The following is a 23,101-nucleotide window of genomic DNA, read 5'->3' on the forward strand; positions in this document are numbered from 1 at the left end:
TGTCCTTCTCCTTGTTACAATGACCAATAAAGTGCTAACACCAGTTAAGATGCTTACCTCTGCAAAATGACAAAAAAAATAAACAATGAACCTGTCACCATTCCACTCTACAATCCCTAAAAAAGCAGGGAGCTTTTTCACCAATGTTCACAGTTAAAGAAGCTCCCATTGTGGGATCATAGCACCTCTTTTAAACATCCGTGCCTTAAATAATTGACAATATATTTGCAAAGTCATGTATAAACCCCGTTCCTGTTTCTGCAAGGACCAATGCCACCCTCTTATATCTGGCCTGACGATAACCTAAGATTTAGTCTGAGGAAAACGCTACCTTAGAGATACAAAGTACAGGACCCCTTCTCTCCAAGTCTCATAATACAGCATCAAAAAACAAAAAGCAAGCATGCTCATCATGGCCTACCACAACAGTCATCAGGCCCTAAGTAAAGAGGAGAGGCAAGGACTAGAAAAAAAAATAAAAAATGCAAACCAATAATCCAGAGGAGAGAATGATGCTGCACTGGATGGGAACCAGTATCAATCAGCAATGCTGGCAATGCATCCCTTGGGTTCTTTACCTGTGGCCGCTGCTTGTGCTGTGTCTGGTTTTGGTTCTGAGGTTGTTCCCAGTTTCCCCGGGCTCGGTTCGTGCCCACCGACGTCATCATTTACAGTATATACAAATAACAGTATTTACAAGGTAGAATACTGAAAGATTAAAAAAAAATTCAGATATTAAATATGGGCAAAACAGGTTTTCAACCTCTTACATCAGCACCTTCACCAAACATGTTCACCAACCAAGAAGAGTCATCTGTTCTTGAGACATACTCAGTTTGATAAATTCCTTAAGGAACAATTGTTAGTAGTCCATTTTTATAGAAGAAATATATAAAGCATAGGTGACTGCCGGTTTAAGTCATGCGCATGGTTTGGTTACTACTCCCTATATGCAGCTTTGTGAAGTTTCGCAAAACAATGTTAATAATCAAAAGCTTTCTACACACAAATATCTAAAGTCCCTTTGACAAAAGGAAAGCTAATCAGCAAAACCTGGAAACAAAAGCCTTCCAGGAAGGGAACTTAATCTATACTCCAAACAAATAAAAACAATTTAAAATAGAGAAACTCAATCTACCTATGAAAACAGCCCTACCTCCCTTACAATATGTAAATTGCGTGCAACCCCCATCACTTGGGAAAGGACAAGCTCAAGTCTAGATTTCCTCCCTCAAGCTCGTGCGTGCTCTGTCTCTGTCTCTCTCGTCATGCAGTGGGTGCTTCCATAACCTTCAACAAGGCAAGTATTAGCCCCAGTGACTGCTCAAGAATCTCAGTTCCCTGGATAATTCCAACACACTATTTTTGCAACTACTTTCTGTTGCTCTCCTAGTCCACTGTTCTGAGGCACCAGAATTGCAATTACCCTTTACCACTCACCTTAATATACAGAGAATTCCAAATCTGTCCCAAACCAAAAGGGTCTGGCACAAAGTTTTTATTTGCAAGAAAGGGCTTCTAGGATATCACTTTAAACGAGACATTACTGCCAGCAAGAGGACTTTGTTGAGACAGAAAATACACAGGGCCTTCTCAAAACTAGAACGGTTTTTATTATTAACACTTCCAGCAGGCTACGATTCTCCTGAACTTAAGTTCCTTCCGTTCATACTTTGCTTTATACCGCAACCTCAGCTGCTGCGGTGAGTAAACAAAGAAAATACTCATCCTACGACACAGTGGCTCAAAATCAGATGTTAATCTGCATGGTTTTATTCCCTTCCAAAGAGGGTACGTTTATATTTTCTGCTCTACGTGTAACTTTTTTCATTAATGAAACTTTATACGGGATAATTCTAGACTCCCCAAAAGCCATTGCTGGATTTGAGAGACATAGGTTGGGCCTCTAAAGAAATACAGAAGGATTAATTATTAGGGAAGTGAATCTTACTGTTTCTCAGGTCTCAAAGAAAACGAACTTCCCTGAAGATAAATTCTTCACCAAAGCGGATCAAGAGGCTGCAGAGGTCTCTCTTTTGATGCAGTCATTCAGACTGAAGAGTTTTACATTCTCTATCACCAAAATTTTTAAGAAAATTTCAGAGCTAATTCTTTAACCCTTACCTCTTTCTGCTACATATGTGCACACAAAGGCCTGTAAATATTTCTAGCTACTACAAAACTATTTGCTACACAAATAGTCCATCTTCCCAGACTAGTCAAGTTTCAACACTCACACACATACCAAAAAAACATGTGTTCTTTAACCAGTACCCCTGGATTCAAATCAAAGAAAAAAATTAAAATTAGACGAAAACTATTATGCTTTTAAATAATTGGCTCTAAAATGAAATCTCTAATGGGAATAAACACTCCTGTAGCTTACAAATACTGCTTTCTACTTCTCGTGTGATTTCAAGTTAATAAGTTAATACTAGATATGAATGCTGTGACTAGCAATATGAACTCCATATACCATACCGGTCAATGTAGATATATTAAAAAGTCATCTTGAAAGCCACATAATGACTCAAGGGAAATAAAATGAAACAAAAAAAAAAAGAACAGTCCAGAAGACTCCCTCTGTTAACTTCAATTTCTCTCTTACAAGTGCTTTGAAATGTGCGACTAAGAAAATTTTACCACCTAGGTAGTAACAACACTGAGCAGCAGGTCAAAATTAAATGATCTGGGATGGATCACTGGAGGGCGCAAAATTAGTAGCCTTTTCGTAGCAAGCAGGGACACATACCTAGAGTTATCACAGTGGAGAGGAAGAATCTTGTTAAGTATTTTTCCTTAGAAAATAAAAATATTTACGAGCAACATGTGAGAAGTGTTGGAGACCCAGGGAAAAGTGCAGGAATACAGGTTTCAACACAGGAGTGCCTTTGACCATTTTTTGAAAACCAGCTACTTAAAAAAAATAGCCAAAGAAATTTTACAGAAAAAAATAAAAATCAAGTATTTATTGAGTATCTACTATGTGTCCAGTACTTTAGAAAATACAAAAGCGATAGGACTTGGTTGCTGCCCTCAGGGAGCTTACAATCTAAGTAGAGAAACAATTCAGACACTCAAGCTGGACTGGGGTAGCTACCTGTAACAGAACAGCTAATTCCCCTGGATGTTTTGTGGAAATGACCCCTGCATCCCCTCGTCCACAAACTTGAATCTCGTTTTAAAAAGCGTACTTGCCAGTTAGGGCACATTTAGCAAAAAAGGGGCTTTAGTAATCAGCAACAGTACATTTTAAGGTCTTTCATCCTCAGTTACATGACAGCAGTACTCGCTGCTCACAAGGGAAACGGTCACCGGCACGGTCCGCTCTTTTAAGGACAATGGTGTAGGATCTCAAACCCGTTGTGGCAACCCACACGTAACCAACACGTTCCGGTTCTCCGGTGATGCTGGCTGTCACGGACCCCCATCATCTGCCAGCAAGTCACACCACACATCCCCACGGCGGGATAAGGACGGTGAAAGGTGGACGGGGAGAAAACAAAAAAAGGATTTCTCCATCCAGTAATCAGGGGCACTCAGAGGCAAAAAACGGTAACAACAACAACAACAACAACAAAAGAGCCTGTTCCTGTGGCGTTTTTCCCTCCCCATCACCCTACACCAGAGGTGGCTACTTTTCGAGACGGGTGGCGGAGCGGTCTCCTGTTTGTGACATCAGTTTGCAAAGCCATTTAGGGACTGTCCACAAAGTGAAGGGTCTGAGGAAATTCCGGATTCCTGTCCTATTATGAGAAGAGTGGACCCGCACCCCAGTGCTCCAGTGACGTCCCTCGGGCGTAACACACCCTGTGGGGGTCGGCCCGCCCAGCTTCCCCAACAACATCCTAATTGTCCGGGGCCCCCCAAACTCCAGCGTGGGCCACGGCACGCTTACGACAGCGGCAGAGAAGCCGTCCCCCATGCCGGGGCGCTGAGAAAGCAGGACGGGCGGTAAGAGGAGCTGACAAAGAGGCTGGAAGCGGACAGGGGACGCGAGCCCACGCGTGGAGGATGGGAGGCTCGCCCCGCTCAGCGCCACATCGGGAGCTCCCGGGGCCAATCGCCGCCTCACCTCCCACCCGGAACAAATTAATCCTCCGCACTCCGAACCGAGGGCCACATGGGGGGGAGTTCGGGGCAGCTCCACCCCGCCGTCCTCCCTCCCCCCCGCCACCCCCAAACCAGGCCGGATCCGGATCCGAGAAGGCCCGCAGCGGGCTGCAAAGGGAGGCCGGCCCCCGCGGCGTCCTCACGGCAGCGGCCGGGCCGGGGAGGGCCCTACCTCAGGCGGGGCCCAGGCCGCGCTCGCTCGCGCTCTTCCTCGCTCTCCCCGCTCGGGCTCTAGCCGCATGGCCCCCCCCTCCGGCCGCCCAAGCCCCGCCCCGGCCACGCTCCCAAATCGAGGCCCCGGCTCCGGCGCGGCCCACTAGGCCGCAAATCCAACCATAAACAAAACCTCCGGCGGCCAACTAGGGGGGAGGGGGCTGGGTAGGGCGCCGGGCTCGCACGACCGGGAGGGGTGTCCAGTGGGGGAGCGCACGGGGCGGGGGGCCGACTGGGGTGGGGGGGGCCCGGCGGGGTACGGGAGAAGGGAGGGAGGGGAAAGGGAGACCGCGGATTTAAAGGGGCCGCGGACAATACCCGGCCCCGCCGCGCTGCCGCTGCCGCCGCCGCCGCCGCCAACGCCGCTGCGCTCCCAACTTTACCTCAGTCTCCTCCACACTGACACCCCGGGCCGCGCCGCCCCTGTCACGTGATGTAAGGTTCCCTCCTCCCCACCCCCTCCCTCCTTTCCCCTCGCGCGCTCGCTCTCGCGCCTTCCCCCTCCCACTTGCCTGCCTGCGTCCCCCGGCACGTGACGCGAAAAGGGACGCGCACGCAAGCGCGCGCGCACTGCCCGCCACGAGCCGCGGCGCTGCGGCTCCGCGCGTCCGCCCCGCCTCTGCCGCGTGACGCACTGTCGGCATCCGCTTCCTGTTCCCGGCGTCGTCCGGCGTCGTCCGGCGTCTCGGCGCGCGCCGGTGCGGGCCTGGGTCACGTGCTGGGGGCAGCGGGAAGGCGGCGTTCTTGTTTCCTGGGCCCCTGTCCGCCATGTTTTCAGGCCGGCTGAGCGTCGGTGTTTCCCCGTGAGGAAATGGCCGGGGAGTTTCGGGGAGCCCAGGCGCCGGGGCCTCGGCGGAGCCCAGGCTGACCCGGAGCGGTTGTGCGCGGGGCGGGAGGCCATGGCGTCCGGCAGTAACTGGTTGTCCGGCGTGAACGTCGTGCTGGTGATGGCCTACGGGAGCCTGGTGAGGAGACCCCGCGTCCCGGCCCTCCGCCCCCAGCCGCTCGCTCACCCACCTGCGCCTGCCCTGGGCTGGGACTCGTACCTGCCCCCGGAGCGCCTGGGGGCCGAGCGCCCTGCCCCTTCCCCCTGGCCCCCGGGCGTGCCCCGAAGCAGCCCTGAGCGCTTGCAGCTGGGGACCTCAAAGGAAGGCGTGCCCCCCCCCTTTTTAAAAATTACTGTGTTTTTGCTAAAGATACTGTCCTTTTTTCCTATCTCTTGGACAGGTGTTCGTACTGCTGTTTATTTTTGTGAAGAGGCAAATCATGCGCTTTGCAATGAAATCCCGAAGGGGACCTCATGTCCCCGTGGGACACAACGCCCCCAAGGTAGGTCCTTAAGGCACGAGGTCGGCCTGGTTCTGCAGCTCCGTCAGGGCCTAGAGTGAGATGGCCTTCGCCTTTGAGATGACTTTGGTTCCCGAGTTCCCTTGTCGCTCTCCCCGCGCTCGGCCGGAGAGAGAACGGTCAGCGTGGCTCTGGCTTCCGCTCCCCCTGCTGCGGCACAGCGTGCCCTTGGCGCAGAAGCAACAGTTTTTGCATCTGCGGAGTGAAGGATTTGGACTGAAATTTGCCAACTCTGTGGACAGAGTTCGCAAGCTCGACGTGCCGCCCAGTGTTTTCTGTTTTAAGGTTTGCGTTAGGGCGGCGGGTTAGCCCCAGGTCACGGAGAAGGATCTGCCGCTGCACTACCTTCCATTCCTGGGGGCCTCATCAATCCCCTAGTCCCCCTAGTCCTTCGTGTTAGGAGCTGAAACCTGAGAAGGAAGCAGCTACCCCAGGACATGCCCAAGGTGAATAGTCCAGGAGTCTTCACACTTTCTCCGGTAACTATCTTCCTTTCCTTGGCTTGTAGATCTCTACTGATGACATTTTCTCCGTCTCCCAGACCTCTTTCCTGAGTTCCCTGTTTTTATATGTACCGCCTTTGTAGCATTTCCACAAACCTAACCTGGAAATCAGAGGTCTAAATGCCACCCCCAGTCCTGCTTCTGTCTTCGGCTTCTGGCTCTTTCTGATCCAAGGATCCAGCCGGGATCCGGCTACACATGTTAGGTTTCCAGTCTTTGCATGTGCTGTTGTTGGGGCATAGAGTGGTCTTTGGTTTTCTCTTGGCTAGCTGATTTGCTCTGTATTTTTTTTTTTAACATTTATCTATTTTTGAGACAGAGAGAGACAGAGTACGAACGGGGGAGGGTCAGAGAGAGAGGGAGACACAGAATCCGAAGCAGGCTCCAGGCTCTGAGCAGTCAGCACAGAGCCCGACGCGGGGCTCGAACGCACGGACCGTGAGATCGTGACCTGAGCCGAAGTCGGACGCTTAACCGACCGAGCCACCCAGGCGCCCCTGATTTGCTCTTTAGATCTTAGCTCAAATGTTGTTTCCTCTGAAGAGAGTTTACTACCTGTTTTAAAGTAGGTGATCTTTTTTTTTTCTCATAGTATTCTGTTTTTCTGGATACAGTTTTATCACAAGTTTTCTTTTGTGTTTGTCTGCTTGTTTATTTTTATTTATTTTTTTATTTTTTAACGTTTATTTATTTTCGAGACAGAGAGAGACAGAGGGAGACACAGAATCCGAAACAGGCTCCAGGCTCTGAGCTGTCAGCACAGAGCCCGACACGGGGCTCGAACTCACTGACTGCGAGATCATGATGTGAGCCGAAGTCGGACGCTCAACCGACTGAGCCACCCAGGCGCCCCTTGTCTGCTTGTTTAATGCTTATCTTCCATGAGACCATAAGCTTCAGGAATGCAGGCACCATGCCAGTTTTGTTCACAGTAAAGCCAGGGCCTGCGTGTAGTGGGTGCTCAGTAACGTGTTACTGAGTGATAAACAGGTTAGTGGGAGAACCGGAGCTAGTACACAGTTCGCTCAACTCCTGGCTGGGTGTCCTTTCAACAACCAGTGCTGTCAATCTTCCTTTTTTTTTGTTCTTGGCTGATGTATTTCGCGAAAAGCCTTAAGGAACGTGTCATGGTGTAAAAACTCAACGGTGCTTCTTCTGTGTTCCCTCAGTTCTCCAGATGCCACCTGCCATCCAAAAGACGGTTATAGGGTTGGCCACCAGTACACCATGATCCAATCAAAACTTTGATTATTGGGGCTCCTGGGTGGCTCAGTCGGTTAAACGTCCAACTTCTCAGGTCATGATCTCACAGTTTGTGAGTTCAAGCCCCACGTTGGGCTTTATGCTGGCAGCTCGGAGCCTGGAGCCTGCTTCAGATTCTGTGTCTGTCTGTCTCTCTCTTTCAAAAATAGTATTTTTAAAAATCTTTTTAAAAACTTTGATGATTTTGGAGCATCCTGGACTAGATAAGATTCCTTTCCCTTTAAAAAATTCTCTCATTTAAATTTGTATTCAGCAGCTCTTCCTGCCCATGGGTCCTGTCCCCATGCTTTAATAGAATGACCTTTTTGCACCAAAAAATAAAAATAATAAAAAATAAGTTTGCATTCATTGCTGGTGGAAGTGTAAATTACTAAAACTTCTTTGGCCAATAACCAGGTATTATCTAGTAAGATTACACACGTACCTAATCCCATGGTGCAGGAGTTCCACTCTTACCATTCAGAAAGTAATTTTTGTTCGTGTTGTACCAGAAGACATGGAAGAATATTCGTGGGGCAGGGCCTGCCTGGATGGCTCAGTTGGATAAGTGTCCCAACTTCAGCTCAGGTCATGATGTCATGGTTCCTGAGTTCGAGCCCTGCATCAGGCTCTCTGCTGTCAGCACAGAGCCTGCTTAAAATTCTCTGTCTGCCTCTCTCTCTCTCTCTCAAAAATAAAACATTTAAAAAAAAATTTTTTTTAAGAATATCCATGGCAGCAATTGTGATATTTCCAGAAGAAATTCTTAGGCCAAACGTCTACTCAAGAATATATCTATGATTGGGGCGCCTGGGTGGCGCAGTCGGTTAAGCGTCCGACTTCAGCCAGGTCACGATCTCACGGTCCGTGGGTTCGAGCCCCGCGTCGGGCTCTGGGCTGATGGCCCAGGGCCTGGAGCCTGTTTCTGATTCTGTGTCTCCCTCTCTCTCTGCCCCTCCCCCGTTCATGCTCTGTCTCGCTCTGTCCCAAAAATAAATAAAAAACGTTGAAAAAAAAATTAAAAAAAAAAGAATATATCTATGATTTATTTGTATTTTGGAATACTAGGAGTGAAAGTAAGCTCAACAGCGCGAACATATGGACACACATGAATTTCTAAAGCATTTTTTTATTTGTAAAATTTTTTAACATTTATCTTAGAGAGAGAGAGTGTGTGCAAGCGGGAGGGGGGTGGGGGCAGAATCCCAAGCAGGCTCCAGGCTCTGAACCGTCAGCACAGAATCCAACGTGGGGCTCAAACCCACGATCGTGAGATCATGACCTGAGCCAAAGTCGGACGCTTAACTGACTGAGCCACCCAGGTGCTCTAATTCTAAAGCATTTTTAAAAAAGAAAAAGACAAACATGAGTGAATCTCAAAAACATGCTGAGTAAAAAAAGCCAGCAAGCCATTCACAAAAGAGTATCTGCCATTTTGTTCCGTTCCATTTATATGAAATTCTGGAACACACAACTGTATCAATAAAAAGTACATAATTATTGCCTGGAGCAGGGAAAGAGGTTGACTGCAGAGGGACATGGAGAACGTTTTGGGGTGATGGAAATGTTCTGTCTTGGTTGCAGTGGTGGTTGAGTGGGTGTATTTACTTGTCAAAACTCAGTCCACGCAAATTGGTTGCATTTTATTCCATGTAAGTTCTAACTTAGTAAAGTATTTAAAATTTTGAAAAGACAAGTTGCTGAGGAATTGAAAAAGTATTTTTTCATTTGTGTGAAGTTTGAAACCAGGCAAAGGTAAACAGCTTGTTCAGGTTGATATGTGATAAAACAGTGTAGAAAAGTAAGATTGTTGACAAATGAACATTGGGGTGTTGCATTTAATCAGAACTAGGCACACATGGCTTCAGGAGAGCAGACATAGATGTTCATCTTCACAGTTTTCATAATTATTTAAAACGTACATAGCGTGTATTTCACGTATGATCTATTCCACGGTGGCAGTTGCTAAAAAGTTACAAGAAGTGGGGCGCCTGGGTGGCTCAGTTGGTTAAACGTCTGACTTCGGCTCAAGTCATGGTTTCACGGTCCATGAGTTTGAGCCCCACATCGGGCTCTGTGCTGACGGTTCAGAGCCTGGAGCCTACTTCGGATTCTGTGTCTCCCTCTCTCTCTCTCTGTCTCTCTCCCACTCACGTGCTGTCTCAAATAATAAATGTTAAAAAAAATTTTTTTTTAAAGTTACAAGAAGAAAAATATGCTGGGGCTCTGGCAGCCCTTTTAAGTGAGAGAGATGGACGTGGACTTAACAGTGGTTGCTTCGGGGTGAGTGAGGGGTGACTGTAGTATCTTCTCGAAGTTTATATCGTGGATGTGAATTAACCTACTTAAAAAATTAAGTGTACTCCAGAAGAAAGCTTTTAGAAGTCCTGTGATCCACCAGGTAGGGTAGTCCCCAAACTATTGGAAACCACATACAGGTATTCTCACGGATTATTAGATTATGATTTTCACTTGCTGTCCAGTTTTTCTCTTCCTCCAGAAGTTTGTTAGAACACCTAACCAAGATCCTAAATTCAGTTGAGTCAGAAATCATGTTGATGCCATAGAACTTGAGGAAATTCTGGCAGATTAAAGGTCTAGCTCAGAGGGTTGCGTGCGTGGCTCTGTCAGTTGAGCGTCCGACTCTTTGTTTTGGCTCAGGTCATAATCTCACGATTTGTGGGTTCAAGCCCCGCGTGGGGTTCTGCGCTGCTAGTGCAGAGCCTGCTTGGGATTCTGTGTCCACCCGCCCCTCCCTTGCTCACACACTAGCTATCTGTTTCTCAAAATAAACTTTACAAAAATTTTTTTAAACGGAGCTAGGTTAGAGATGTGCCGTTGGGGGAAGTTCTTAGAGAACCTGAGCCTATCCTTATATTTTTCAGCCTGACCTGGCAACGTTACCAGCCAGATGAGCATTTTTTGTGCTGCTTTTGTCATAGCTGCTCGCTTGCTCTGCCCCATTTCGAGGCTGACGGGAAGCAGAGTACAGGATAAGTGATCGCACGCTCTTTTCTCTGTGTGAACAGGACTTGAGAGAGGAGATTGACATTCGGCTGTCCAGGGTTCAAGACATCAAGTATGAACCTCAGCTCCTTGCAGACGGCGATGCGAGACTGCTCCAGCTGGAAGCCCAGGGAAATCAGAGTATGTGGCGTGCTCTCGGAGGACGCTTGAGTGAGGAATCCCATGTGTTCCGAATTCCTTTGCTCTCTGAGCTGTCAGCATAGCTGCTGGGCACCTGTGGTTCCTCTGTTGCTGGGCACATGTGAGATGCGGGGAGGCGGTTTATTGGCTTGCTGGAGTTTGAGGAATCTGAGGTCATGCCTACGACCAGTCTCTTTCTCAACAGGCTGCTACAACTACCTGTACAGGATGAAAGCCCTGGACGCCGTCCGCGCCTCTGGTAGGGGCGACTTGATGGGAGGCTGAGGGCCTGGGCTGGGAGGGGGTGGGGGGGCTGTGTATATTAGAGCTTATGCTTTTTCTGCCCCCCGCTGGGAGGAATTTCCTGGAGTTTTGAGAATACTGGGTTATTTTGTCTAAGGAAATGATGGTGGCAAGTTATTTCTTCTTCAAAGGGTGAATTTGTTTTATTGTTTAGACCTTTAGTTTCGTGAACCGGATGGTGGTAATTTGCTTGTTTTTCTACACAAGACAAGTGACACCCACGCTTTTTCAGTAAAACCAAGATAAATGGTTCTTGAATTTTTTCTACCGTGTGACCATTGTCAAGTATGCTTTGTTTCTGCTGAAACGTGGTTTGTGTCTCAGAGCCGGAGTGAGTAGGGGGTAGATGGAAAGGAGACACTGTCGGTACCATCGGTGGAGCCTATGGTTGTGTTGCCAGCACCCCGTGACCGCTCAGACGCGGCTCTGGGCCTCTGGTCGTCTTCATTCCATTAGAATTTCCCCCCAATTCACTCATTCGACCCATTCCTAAATTTGGAAGGTTAACTAAAAAGACTAACAAATGGGAGAAGGGTTATCACTGTGCTGTGTGATTGTCTCCTCAGAGATCCCGTTTCATGCTGAAGGCAGGCATCCCCGTTCCTTAATGGGCAAGAATTTCCGCTCCTACCTGCTAGATCTCCGGAACACTAGTACTCCTTTTAAGGGTGTGCGCAAGGCCCTCATCGACACCCTGCTGGATGGCTATGAGACAGCCCGCTATGGGACGGGGGTAAGCCGGATGGCCACTTTTTCCTTCAGGGGACTAAAGGGATGCCCCAGCCTGAGGGAGCCCCACTCTTCCTTCCTCTTTCCTCAGGTCTTTGGGCAGAGTGAGTACCTGCGCTACCAGGAGGCCCTGAGTGAGCTGGCCGCCGTGTAAGTGTGGGGGGCGGGTGCTGGAGAGGACAGCGGTGGTGCTGGCCCACCCCCAGCAAGATGCCCTTCGTGAGCAGTAGTAACAAAATCACAATGACGAGCTGTCTTGTTCTGCCTTACTTGCCTCTGAAAGCGTGTGCTGCTCTATAAGAACACAGTAGGAGAAGCGTCTCCTACTTTTGTGCCCCCTCTTTTTTTTTTTTTTTTTTTTTTTTTTTAGTTCAGCTCAGTAAAACGTCAGAATTGGTGTAAAATGTAGACCGGTAAAGGGAATAAAGTTGGAGCACCTGGTGGCTCAGTTAAGCGTCCGACTTCTGCTCAGGTCATAATCTCGTGGTCGTTCGGGCTCTGTGCTCACGGCTTGGAGCCTAGAGCCTGCTTCCAATTTTGTGTCTCCCTCTCTCTCTGCCCCTCCCCTACTCACACTCTGTCTCTCTCAAAAATAAACATTACAAAAATTTAAAGGGGGGGACTAAGGTTCCTTTTTTCTTTTTTTTAATGTTTATTTTGAGAGAGAGAGAGAGAGACAAAGCATGAGTGGGGAAGGGGCAGAGAGAGGGAGACACAGAATCTGAAGCAGACTCCAGGCTCGTAGCTATCAGCGCAGAGTCGATGTGAGATTCAAACTGAAGAACCATGAGATTATGACCTGAGCCCTAAGTTGGACGCTTAACCGACTGAGCCACCCAGGCGCCTCCAGGGAATGAAGTTTTGTTTTTTGTTTTTTTTTAATGGTAACTGGATCCTGGACGCTTAAAAAAAATTTTTTTTTTGAGAGAAAGTATAAGCGTGAGAGGGGCAGAGAGAGAGGGAGACACAGAATCCAAAACAGGCTCTGAGCTGTCAGCACAGAGCCCAACACAGGGCTGAAACTCTCGAACTGTGAGATCATGACCTGAGCCGAAGTCGGATGCTTCACTGACAGCCCCCCAGGTGTCCCGGAATAAAGTTTTTCAATGCAGAGATTCTTCCTCTTTCAGGTTCCAGTGTTTTCCTTTCATGTCTTGTCTGATAACAATCACACGTGCCCCCCCCCCCCATTTTTATTACCATTCACAGCTTTAGGAACCTTGTTTGAAACTAAGGGCATCACTAGAGCATCAGCTGTTGAGTTTTTGTGTAATAGGAATTACGACTTTTGTCTGACAGTGTTTAAAACATGCGCTGGCGTGGTTTCATGGCGTTATTTATACAGATGTTCAAAGGGTGGAGAGGGAAAGCCCATGTAGAAATAAAAAGTTAGTTACCAGCCTTGAAAAGAACCGTGTCCATTTTCTGCCGTGTTGAATAAGGCTCTTTCTGAAAAGGTAAGGAGTATGTCTGTCCTGTCTTTTCTCTGTTCATAAAACTAAACTACCTTGTTCCAAAAACAAAGGGTTTGGTAAAAACTGCTCAGAAGAGGAGTGAAAGCAGGGGAAGACGAGGAAGGGTGCTTGTTCTGGAGGTCAGGCAGAAGGCGTGTTCAAAGCATGGTTTCTTTGAACCAGAAATACCTTCTGGTTCTAACTCAGGTGAAGTCTCTAGAGTCCTCAAATTCATAAAGATGGGAAGGTGACAGTGCCGGGGGTGGGGGGTTATTGCTTACTGGGGACAGAGCTTCAGTTTTGCAGCATGAAAAAGCTCTGGAGATGGGTACACAGCGGTGTGAATATACTTAATACTACTGGACCGTAAACATTTAAAAACGGTCTATTTTACCACAATTTTATTAAAAGTTCAGTCCTTGAGAGCACCTATATGACTCGGTTAAGTGTCCCGACTCTTGATTTCTGCTCAGGTCATGATCCCACAGTTCGTGGGATTGAGTGCAGTCAGCTCAGAGCCTGCTTGGGATTCTCTCTCTCTCTCTCTCTCTCTCTCTCTCTCTCTCTCTCTCTCTCTCTCTCTACCTCTCTCTACCTCTCCCCACCTCTCCCCTGCTTTCGCCGTCTCTCTCAAAATAAACAAATACGCTTTATAAAAAATCTTTAAAATAATAAAATCAGGGCACCTGGGTGGCTCAGTTGAGCATCCAATTCTTGATTTTGGCTCAGATCATGATCCCAGAGGTCATGGGATCAAGCCCTGTGTTGGGCTCTGTGCTGAGCATGGAGCCTGCTTCAGATTCTCTCTCTCCCCCCCTTTGCCCCTCTCCCCTGATCACATGTACTTTCTTTCTAAAATAAAATACATTCTTAAAAAAATAATTACAAAAAACTTTAGTCTTCGTCGGCATGTGGCTGGCTCAGTTGGTAGAGCATGCAACTTTTGATCTCAGGGTCATGAGTTCAAGCCCAACATTGGGTATGGAGATAAACTTTAAAAAAAAATAAAAATTCAGGGCACCTGGGTGGCTCGGTTGGGCGTCCAACTTCAGCTCAGGTCTTGATCTCACGGTTCCTGAGTTCAAGCTCCGCATCGGACTCTGCTGACAGCTTGGAGCCTGGAGCCTGTTTGGGGTTCCGTGTCTCCCTCTCTCTCTGCTCCTCCCTGCTTATGCTCTGTCTCTCTCCTTCGAAAATAAAAATGTTAAAAAAATTTTAAAAGAAAGGGATGTAACAGTAAAAAAGTAAATAAAAATTCACTCCTTGATTTCTGATTTCTAGAGCAATTCAGTGAGGTTAGTGAAGACGAGGCCCTGAAATCTGACAGATTCCTGTCCCAACTCTGTCACTTACTAGCTTTGTGACCTTAGGCAAGAGGGCCCTCAGTTTCCTAACTTGGAAATTGGGGATGTTACTGCCACGTAGGGATATTGGGATGGCAGTAAATTAGATGTTGGTAAAGGACCAATTTAATGTCGTAAGTACTTGATAGCTATTTCTGTTCTTATTTTTTGGTGTTCAGTTTTCAAGGGACTTTTTTTAGATTGGGAGTATATTAGTGGCATAGATGCAGGAGGTGAATCAGCAGAATTAAAAAAGTTTTCTTTGGGGCGTGTGGGTGGTTCAGTCGATCAAGCGTACAGCTCTTCATTCTGGCTTCTCAGGTCATGATCCCCAGGTCGTGGGACTGAGCCCCATATCAGGCTCCACACCAGGCATGGAGCTTGCTTGGGATTCTCTCTCTCCCTCTGCCCCTCTCCACGTGTATGCACGTATACTCTCTCTCTAAAACAAACTTTAAAAAATGATAACAAATAAAGGTTTTCTTTATAGCGAGATGAAAACGTTGAGCCAGGGGTGCCTGGGTGGCTCAGCCGGTGAAGCGTCTGACTTAGGCTCATGTCATGATCTCACAGTTTGTGAGTTCAAGCCACATGTCGGGCTCTGTGCTGACAGCTCAGAGCCTGGAGCCTGCTTCGGATTCTGTCTGTCTCTCAAAAATACACACTAAAAAAAGAAGATGTTGAGCCAGAGGCAAGGACTCTGGGAAAATTGTTTTCTCTGCTACTTCTATCAGATGGGCTTTTAGTCACTAGTTTATAAGATAGGACAAGGACAAGGGATCACTTGTGGCTACCGCCATGTTTATGGAGCGGTTGAGTCTTGCTTGAATTGCCTTCTTGTGTTAGTCGTCATTCTGTCCGTGACCTGCCCTCTCTGTATCCTCCAGGGTCAAAGCACGAAGCGGGAGCTCTCAGAGACAGCACCAGTCAGCCGCCAAAGACCTAACCCAGTCTCCTGAAGTCTCCCCGACAACCATCCAGGTGACCTACCTCCCTTCCAGTCAGAAGAGTAAACGTGCCAAGCACTTTCTTGAACTGAAGAGCTTTAAGGACAACTATAACACACTGGAAAGTACTCTGTGACGGGCTGACGGACACTGCTCCTGCTGCTGGTGGCCTCAGGTCATCTGGCCGGTGGGCGCCGGTCAGCCGAAGTCCCACTTCGTCCGGAGCTCGTAGGGTTCACGCCTAGAGGATCATTCTCCAACCTGTTCTTACGGCCAGTTTCAGAGAATTGGTTAGGACTTGATTTTCCCTTGGTAGCACTTTTTTCTGGAGTTGAATTCAGATGTTTTAATGTTTCCATCATGGCTTCCTTAAAAATCCTCACTTGGTTTTGATTATAGTTTGTTCATTGGCCTTTTTTCCCCTGTCCTCAGACTATAAATAGTCCTAAATTGTAAGAGTTGGGGGAGCCGGGCCTGGTGCATTCTATGTCTGCCCCTTCATACATAGGTGGATGGGAACCGTTTGTGTTTGAGACATCTTCGAGTTGATTGGTTGGAAAGGCAGACGTGAGCTGGTGGGGAGGTCTGGGGAGGCCGTGAGGTGCGCAGAACAACTTGCCTGGTGCTCCGTGGAAACCAGGCTGTGTGGAAACGTTAACCCGGCTTGGTCCCCGGAAATGCGAGGATCGGCCTCAGGCTTTCTTTACATGCTGTCCTGAATAGATGGGAAAGGGAATGTTGGCACCTGACACGATCCCACCCCCCCCTCATTTATTGAGGACGCTATATGGGACAGTGAAGCAACGGTCAGGCCAACGCCCTGCTCTGACGTTGGAACTAATAAAATGAACAATTAAAACACGCGATTCGCTCCTTTATAGGTGCCTTTTAATCAAACAGGCGCAGGATATGTTCTTTGGACCTAGGATCGTACGGATGCTCCTTGAGACCCCGCGGAAGAGACCCTAAAATTGGGGCTCTGGTCTTTGCTCCTAGAATAGCCCGAGAACTGGGACTCGCTTCTGGTCTCCGGGGCAACAGGCCAGGTGACCAATCAGGTCGCAGACCCGGGGTCATTGCGGGAGGCAGACGTGTTGCCGTGACTCCGGAAACCTGGGTGACTGGACGATACAGAGACAAGAGCCTGCTTGTGTCCTGGGCCGGCGTCCCGCAAGCGTGTGGACATGTCTGTGGGAAAGACCACGAAAGTAGAAGAGGTGTGCGGAGCTGGGGGGCGGGGCGGGGCCGGACGAACTTCCCAGACGGGTGACCCTCGGTTTCCTGAGGTGCCCTGAGGTGAGCGGGCGGGAAGAGCAGGAGACTGGGTGGTTCCACACCGGCTGCTCCCGGGCTGCTCCCTGCGCGCTTTCTGGACCCGGTGCCCTCGCTTCTCTCTCAGGAAAGGCCCTGAGCCCCCTCCGGGAGGGTGCTGGCGACAGGGCGCTGGACTGAGGGGAGGGTGCTGGGGATGGGGTGCCAGCCAGAGGCGGATCAGCAACTCCCTTTTCTTGCAGAGTTTTCAAAGGGTCCTGGGATTTAAGAAGATGGCCGACAGGTAATTCCTGCTTCTGTCCTCTCCCTTTGCCCTCAGCTTGACCCCTGCACCCTCGTGTCCTCCCCACCCCCCTGGCCACCTTGCAGACCTGCGTCGCCCTCCGGGGCTCCCGAGGGAGGACACTGTGGTGTGCAGGCCGCAGCACGGACCGGCCTCCCGGTGCTCACTCGAGCTCGCTCCCCGTGCCACCCAGATGGCTTTACTGTCCCTTTCTTCCCATCCTCCCAGGGAGAATTGGAGCAAGTTTTTGTTGTTGTCGTTTTTTAAGAAGAATGCAAGTATCTGTTGTATCAGTCGCGTGATAGGTGCACCGTATTTGTTGAATGAGCGAATGACGAGACTGGGCTCTGTGTCTTCACCTGGGGAGCTTTGTAAAACACGTCCGGACCTCAACCCAGAAGACGTCACCGCATGGTCTGGGATTGGGGAGGATAAGCCCGGTTTTTAAGGTTTAACAGGTGGTTATGCCCAGAGCTGGCAAGGATGTGAGGTGGCAAAAATGCATACAATTTTAGTGAGAGTCCAGATGGATGCAGCCTTTTTACAAACACAGTCTGATGGGGGTGCCTGGGTGGCTCAGTCCGTCAAGGGTCTGACTCCTGATTTTGGCTCGGGTCATGATCTCACGGTTTGTGACATTGAGCCCCGCATCGGGCTCTGTGTTGTCAGCCCAGAGCCCACTTTGGATCCTCTGTCCCCAACTCTCTCAAAAATAAATAGAAATTAAAAATATTTTTAGAGACGCCTGGGTGGCTCAGTCGGTCAAGCATCAGACTTCGGCTCAGGTCATGACCTCACAGTTGGTGAGTTTGAGCCCTGCCTTGGGCTCTGTGCTGAGAGCTCAGAGCCTGGAGCCTGCTTCACATTCTGTCTCCCTCTTTCTCTGGCCCTCCTCCACTCACACTCTGTATGTCTCCCTCTCTCCCTGTCTCAAAAATAAACATTTAAAAAATTAAAATAGTCAAACATGATCAGTTCTTCAAAAAAATATTTTTATAACATAAACAAAAACAAAGGTAAGTTTGATGAAATCTGTCAAAACTTAAGATCTCAAAATTCACATGTCCTTAGAAGTGGCAGCTGTACTCCTAGGGAGTTGACCTTGCGTATATATGCTTGCAAAAGCTCTAGAACATACATAAACAGCATTCTGGACAGCATTGTTTACAAAAGTAAACCAGGGCACCTGGTGCGCTTAGTCGAAGGGCAAGTGACTCTTGATCTCGGGGTCTTGCGTTGCAGCCGCGTGTTGGGTGGAGAGATTACTTTAAATTTTAAAAACTAGGAACAGCCTACCTTGTTAAGTGATGATATAAAAATACTAGGCAGCCTTTACACAGAATGAAGCAAGTGTGTATGTTGATAGGAAAATCCAACTGTTAACTACTTCTACTAACAAATGTATGAGTGCGTGGTAATAAAAAAATATACTTCCTAGTGTATGATAGAAAAACTTTCTGGAAAAATACACAAACTGGTAACTTTGAGAACTGGGGCAGAAGAACAAAGCTTTCAGTTTTCATTTGGTGTATATATATATATTTTTTTGTTTATCCCGAGAGAGAGTGAGCACATGCAGTAGGGCAGAGAGAGAGGGAGAGAGAATCCCGGCCAGGCTCCACGCTGTCAGTGCAGAGCCGCACCGAGGTCGAACCCCCAAACCGTGAGATCGCGACCTGAGCCGCAATCAAGAGTCGGACTCTTAACCCAGTGAGCTACCCAGGTGCCCCAGGATTTTCATTTTTTTCTTTTTATTTTTTTTTTAATTTTTTTTTTAAGGTTTATTTATTTTTGAGACAGAGAGAGACAGAGCATGAACGGGGGAGGGGCAGAGAGAGAGGGAGACAGAATCGGAAACGGGCTCCAGGCTCTGAGCCATCAGCACAGAGCCCAACGCGGCGCTCGAACTCAAGGACCGCGAGATCGTGACCTGAGCTGAAGTCGGCGGCTTAACCGACTGAGCCACCCAGGCGCCCCCAGGATTTTCTTTTTTAAATAGTCTGTACACCCAGCATAAGTTTTGAACTCAGGAACCCGAGATCAAGTCACGTGTTCCACCGGGCTAGCCAGGTGCCCCCCCCTTTTTTTTTTAAGCCCAATGTATTTGTTTACTATATTCATCACCACAAGGGCTCAACCAGAGACTTAAACCAAAGTGACCCCACAGCTTAAGATACACAATCCTAGGGGCACCTGGGTGGCTCAGTTGGTTAAGTGTCCGACTTCAACTCAGTTCATCACCTTGTAGTTCATGAGTTCAAGCCCCACGTGGGGCTTTGTGCTGACAGCTCAGAGCCTGGAGCCTGCTTCAGATCCTCTGTCCCCCATCTCTCTGCCCTTCCTCCCTCTCGTGCTATCTCTCTCTCTCTCTCAAAAATAAACATAAAAAATAAGATAACATAGAGAGGCTACACAGTCCGGGTGCTTGGCTAAGGACCAGCTTGGAGCAGCTTCTTGCAGATACTTGTTAAAGGCTGTGGGGGTTTCTCCAGGCTCAGCAGCGCGTGTGCTCAAAGGACTATCGGTGTTGAGTTCTCGCAGGCCCTGGGTGGGCAGCGGGATGGTGCTGATGTCATACAGGGCAGACCGCTTGTCCTTGAGGATGTCCAGGCAGATGTCACCCTGGGTGTCCAGGTCTGGGTGGCAGCAGGGCATGAGGACCCTCCCCCCGGGTGTGCTGTCAGCACTGCGGGACTCCTGGGGGAGCTGATAACTTCAGGTCTTGACATGCTGTGCCCACCGCTCCAGGGATGGCCCCACCCATGTGAAAGGTTGCCTGATTCAGGGAAGGCAGAAGTTCCTTTGTTGCCAGACACCACGGGGGTCATCGGCTCCTGCTGGGGCATCTTGCCCACAGGACCCCAGGCGGCACCCCCCCCCTCTGCCCCCGGAGGCAGCGACACTGGCAGCCACTGGGTCACGGCTCTGGGAGCAGCGAGGGCAGTGAGACAGGAACTTAGAGCATGATTGCAACTCTCATTTAGTATATGAGAGTCTTTTTTTTTTAATTATTATTTATTTATTTTGAGAGAGACTGCGTGCACACGAGCCGGGGAAGGACAGAGAAGGAGAGAGAAAATCCCACAAACCATGAGATCGTGACCTGAGCCGAAACCAAGAGTTGGACGCTTAACCGACTGAGCCACCCAGGCGCCCCGAAGCGTGTGACTCTTGATCTTGGGGTTGTGAGTTTGACCCCACGTTGTGTGTAGAGATTACTTAAAAATCTTAAAAAAAAAAATAAAACTCAAGGGTTATCTGAGCAGAGGACACGTGTGAGAGAGGTGGGGGGAGAGAAATGCATATTTCTCTCATGAATTAAAAAACCTTAAATGATTGCAGAATGTTGTCTAGCTAAGGATGAGAACCATGGTGTAACGGAAGGTATTAATTTTTAGACCGGATTTTGACACCCAGGTCTGCCATTAAGTGACCTTAGGCGACTCACCTGAACTTTGTTTCCGTGTGTGCCGTGCAAAATTAGTATCTCTGACGCACGGTTATGATGATTCGGCGGCCTGTGTATTCAACGCATACTAGGTTCTTAGTTCTAGTTACCCTTCAAGGAGCTGGCCGTGTTCTGACATGGGCACAGAGGTTCCGGTGATGGGGTTTGTGTCACCACTCCTAACTGACCCAGTCAGCTCCTTCCTCTGTGCCTGGGGCAGGTGGCAGAATTCACACACCCACTGTATGTGGCAGACGCCGCTGGGCCAGAGGAGAAACCTGTATGCTGCCCTAAGGACGCAGGACACCAGGGGACAGGAGTTGGCACTGACCAACAAGCAGCTGCTGATGGTGAGTTCTCGCAAGGGTGACCTGAAGCCTCACCCTCACTGCCCTGCAGAGTCCGCCGGGGTCCCAAGCTCTTCACTGCTGCCAGTACTTGCCCAGTGTATCTGCCTCTGAGGTTTTCAGCATTACACTGGAGCAGTACCGGGTCTCGTCAAGTGGCTCTTCGCGTCCGGCTGCAGGTGACCCGGCCTCCAGTCCCGGGGCGCGGACTAGTCCTCGCTCCCCTCGTGACCGTGCCCAGCACCTGCCTCTCAGAGCCCCTCTCTCCCGGGAGAACCCGGTCGCCAGCAGGTCGCCATCTGTGTGTCCCGGTGCCTGGCGGAGGTCACGGTTCATGGTGTTCTCAGCAAGTAATTGCTGAACGTGGGGTTTCATCCACGGAGAAAGACTTGCGTAGGCTTCCCCTGCAGTGCGCAGCCTCGATGCTACCGCCTAGCTTTGTGGCACAGCTAAGTCCAAAGCCAGGAGGACGCACGCTGGACTGCCATCGCGGGAGAACGAGGAAAGGGGCCAGCCTGACGTCACACTCTGTTCTGCCCCCCCGCCCCCCCCACACCCCCGCCAGGCCCGTCGAGCGGCCCTGCACCAGCTGCTTGAACAGGAGCATCAGCAGTACCAGCAGGAACTGAATCTGACGGGCAGAGCATTTTACGTGGAGAGACTCTGACGGCGCCCAAAACAAAGCTGGCTCTTAACGGCTCGAAGGCAGACATATGGCTCGTTCTACGGCCCTGAATCCCTATTGGTTGCAAAAGTGTTTAGCTGTACCCGTGATCTTAAAACAGCTTCCTGGGTTTTGCTCACTTGCCTCTCCGATCTCACTTCCTCTCGTCTTTTCCGTCTTCCTGGACAAATAGCTCTGAGTGTGGCTGTTCACCCATGGGTGCCGTGGCGCTTGGCTGGCAGGAGGCCTGGGGTCCCATGATGAGACCTGGGACAGGTCTCTTTCCTCCGGACCCGAATTCCCACCTCTGCAAGTTGACAGGGTTCCAAACTCCAGTGCAGTGAGGGGTGAGGCAGCTATAAGGAAGTAAGGAGCAGCGATTTATGTGAAGCTGCTCAGAGCGTGTACGATCTCACGGCCTTCAGATTCTCAAGAATTCTAAAAGGTACTGGTTGGTCACATGCATCTGTAGGCCACAGAGAACCTTACTTATGAAGATCTGCTTTGCATAAAATGACATCACAAGCCAGAGAGACCCCCGTTGTGCAGCCGGTAACAGGTGCCAGGACAAACTGTCACCGCCAGGCCAGAACAACTTCCTGGTCCCCTCACCTGCTGTCAGCATCCTCGTCGGCCACTCGTCCTGTCCACACGGAGCTTGTCCTGCCCTCTGCTCCGTGCGGCTGTGTGCGCTGCACAACTCTGGTCTCCCCGTCCCGCCGCCACCCCCTCCCCCCGTCTGGCTCCAACCCTCAGTGGGCATTTCTCCCCTCCGACCCCAGAGCCCCCTCCTTTTCTCCCTGCACGCCCCACCGATGGGCACAGAGAGAGACGCAGCAGTTATGGAGAAGGGTGTGGGCTTTGGAGTCAGGTGTGGGTTCTAAGTCTGGTGCCTCTTAATTGTTGTCAGCTTGTGTAAGTTACTTCTCTGAGCCTCAGTTTCCTCTTCTGAAAATGGGGACAGTGATGCCCATCTCATAGGATCATTATGAGGATTAAATAAAATCTCATAGCGAGCAAGCCTGGTGCTTGGCACACAGCCGGCGTCCTCCCTTTTCTCTCTCAGGTTTCACTGTGACCCTGGCCGTTCACAAGCCCCTCGCCACGCCCCGGCCACCCCCATGCACCCGAGATGCCACTTCACCCCACGCCTGTGTCTGTGCCCCCATGCACCCATTCGTCCTCACCTCCAACAGCCCTGCTTCCCGAGCATCTCTAAGTCAATGACTCACGAGTTCCTGTAGCCAACAAGGCATGGGGCTCACGGGCTGGGAGGCAGGCAAGGTGACACATTACGAGGGACAGAAGCAGGCGCATGCGGCCTGGATTTGACCTGCAGCCTGAGGCTGGGTCTCTGATCCTGCGGGGGACCCCCCCCTGCCCCCGCCGGTCCTTCATCTGCCCACAGCCGCCTCCCAGTGGGCCCTGCTGTGTACATTGTCCCGGAGAGCCTGGCCCCAGAGCATAGCAGATCTGGGTTTGAATCCTGCCTCTGTCACTGCCTGCCTGTGTGGCTTTGGGCCAGTTACCTTAACTTTCTGGGTCCCAGCTCCTTGTTTGTAAACTGGAGATAATACCTACCCCCCTGGGTCGCTGTGGGGATGAAATGAAGCACTTTGCAGAGAGGTGGCGCGTAAGGTCCAATAAATGGTGAGCCATAGTGTTTTCCTGCCCCCTGAGTTTTTTTCCCTTCTCACCTCCTCTCTGTTGCCTGGCTGCTCCCCAGCCACCCCCGACTCCTGCAGC

At 49.7% G+C, this 23,101-nt stretch overlaps 3 protein-coding genes and 1 pseudogene across 36 annotated transcripts in view; 2 read left to right on the forward strand and 2 right to left on the reverse strand.

The window, feature by feature from the left end:
• The window catches only part of UBAP2L (ubiquitin associated protein 2 like), a 39,755-nt gene extending 34,972 nt beyond the window's left edge, over nt 1-4,783 (reverse strand). For 29 of the 30 annotated variants that reach the window (XM_047092729.1, XM_047092725.1, XM_047092728.1 and 26 more), the window contains exons 1-2: nt 4,710-4,783; nt 579-708 (exon numbers count right to left, since the gene is read on the reverse strand). In XM_047092729.1, the coding sequence (XP_046948685.1) occupies nt 579-668 (90 nt within the window). In that variant the 5' untranslated portion in view covers nt 669-708; nt 4,710-4,783. The other variant, XM_047092701.1, reaches the window with a different exon arrangement.
• A 262-nt stretch (nt 4,784-5,045) lies between these two features.
• CUNH1orf43 (chromosome unknown C1orf43 homolog) lies at nt 5,046-16,200 on the forward strand. Of its 3 annotated transcripts, XM_047092822.1 has the most exons (8): nt 5,046-5,291; nt 5,554-5,655; nt 9,618-9,701; nt 10,448-10,565; nt 10,771-10,824; nt 11,435-11,601; nt 11,689-11,747; nt 15,282-16,200. In XM_047092822.1, the coding sequence occupies exons 1-8, from the start codon at nt 5,226-5,228 to the stop codon at nt 15,475-15,477; spliced, it is 846 nt and encodes a 281-aa protein (XP_046948778.1). In that variant the 5' UTR covers nt 5,046-5,225; the 3' UTR covers nt 15,478-16,200. The 3 variants fall into 3 exon arrangements, with proteins under 3 accessions (XP_046948778.1, XP_046948777.1, XP_046948776.1); XM_047092820.1 differs by lacking the exon at nt 9,618-9,701 and having other exon boundaries at nt 5,051-5,291; XM_047092821.1 differs by lacking the exons at nt 9,618-9,701; nt 11,689-11,747 and having other exon boundaries at nt 5,049-5,291; nt 15,282-15,442.
• Nucleotides 16,201-16,296: 96 nt separating this feature from the next.
• On the forward strand, nt 16,297-22,375 carry CFAP141 (cilia and flagella associated protein 141). 3 transcript variants are annotated; one of them, XM_047092825.1, is made up of 4 exons: nt 16,297-16,558; nt 16,856-16,896; nt 20,565-20,694; nt 21,257-22,375. In XM_047092825.1, exons 1-4 carry the CDS (start codon nt 16,526-16,528, stop codon nt 21,356-21,358), a joined length of 306 nt encoding a protein of 101 aa, XP_046948781.1. In that variant the 5' UTR covers nt 16,297-16,525; the 3' UTR covers nt 21,359-22,375. The 3 variants fall into 3 exon arrangements, 2 of the variants coding, with proteins under 2 accessions (XP_046948781.1, XP_046948780.1); XM_047092824.1 differs by having other exon boundaries at nt 20,871-21,350; XR_006964593.1 differs by lacking the exons at nt 16,297-16,558; nt 16,856-16,896 and adding an exon at nt 20,043-20,081 and having other exon boundaries at nt 20,565-21,350.
• On the reverse strand, nt 19,237-19,949 carry LOC124521746 (ubiquitin-conjugating enzyme E2 C-like; annotated as a pseudogene).
• Nucleotides 22,376-23,101: the final 726 nt, after the last annotated feature.

This window comes from Lynx rufus, unplaced genomic scaffold (assembly GCF_022079265.1).
Source record: "Lynx rufus isolate CCGP_SWC_20201006 ecotype Redwood Valley unplaced genomic scaffold, mLynRuf1.p SCAF_31, whole genome shotgun sequence".
NCBI classification, from domain to species: Eukaryota; Metazoa; Chordata; class Mammalia; order Carnivora; family Felidae; genus Lynx; species Lynx rufus.

Coding starts and splice junctions, on each gene's coding strand:
- CFAP141 (XM_047092824.1), top strand. CDS start 16,526: ATGTCTGTGGGAAAGACCACGAAAGTAGAAGAG. Junction 16,897..20,564: donor TTTAAGAAGATGGCCGACAG/GTAATTCCTGCT, acceptor TGCCTGGGGCAG/GTGGCAGAATTCACACACCC. Junction 20,695..20,870: donor CCAACAAGCAGCTGCTGATG/GTGAGTTCTCGC, acceptor GTCCGGCTGCAG/GTGACCCGGCCTCCAGTCCC.
- CUNH1orf43 (XM_047092822.1), top strand. CDS start 5,226: ATGGCGTCCGGCAGTAACTGGTTGTCCGGCGTGAACGTCGTGCTGGTG. Junction 5,292..5,553: donor TGATGGCCTACGGGAGCCTG/GTGAGGAGACCC, acceptor TCTCTTGGACAG/GTGTTCGTACTGCTGTTTAT. Junction 10,825..11,434: donor GGACGCCGTCCGCGCCTCTG/GTAGGGGCGACT, acceptor TTGTCTCCTCAG/AGATCCCGTTTCATGCTGAA.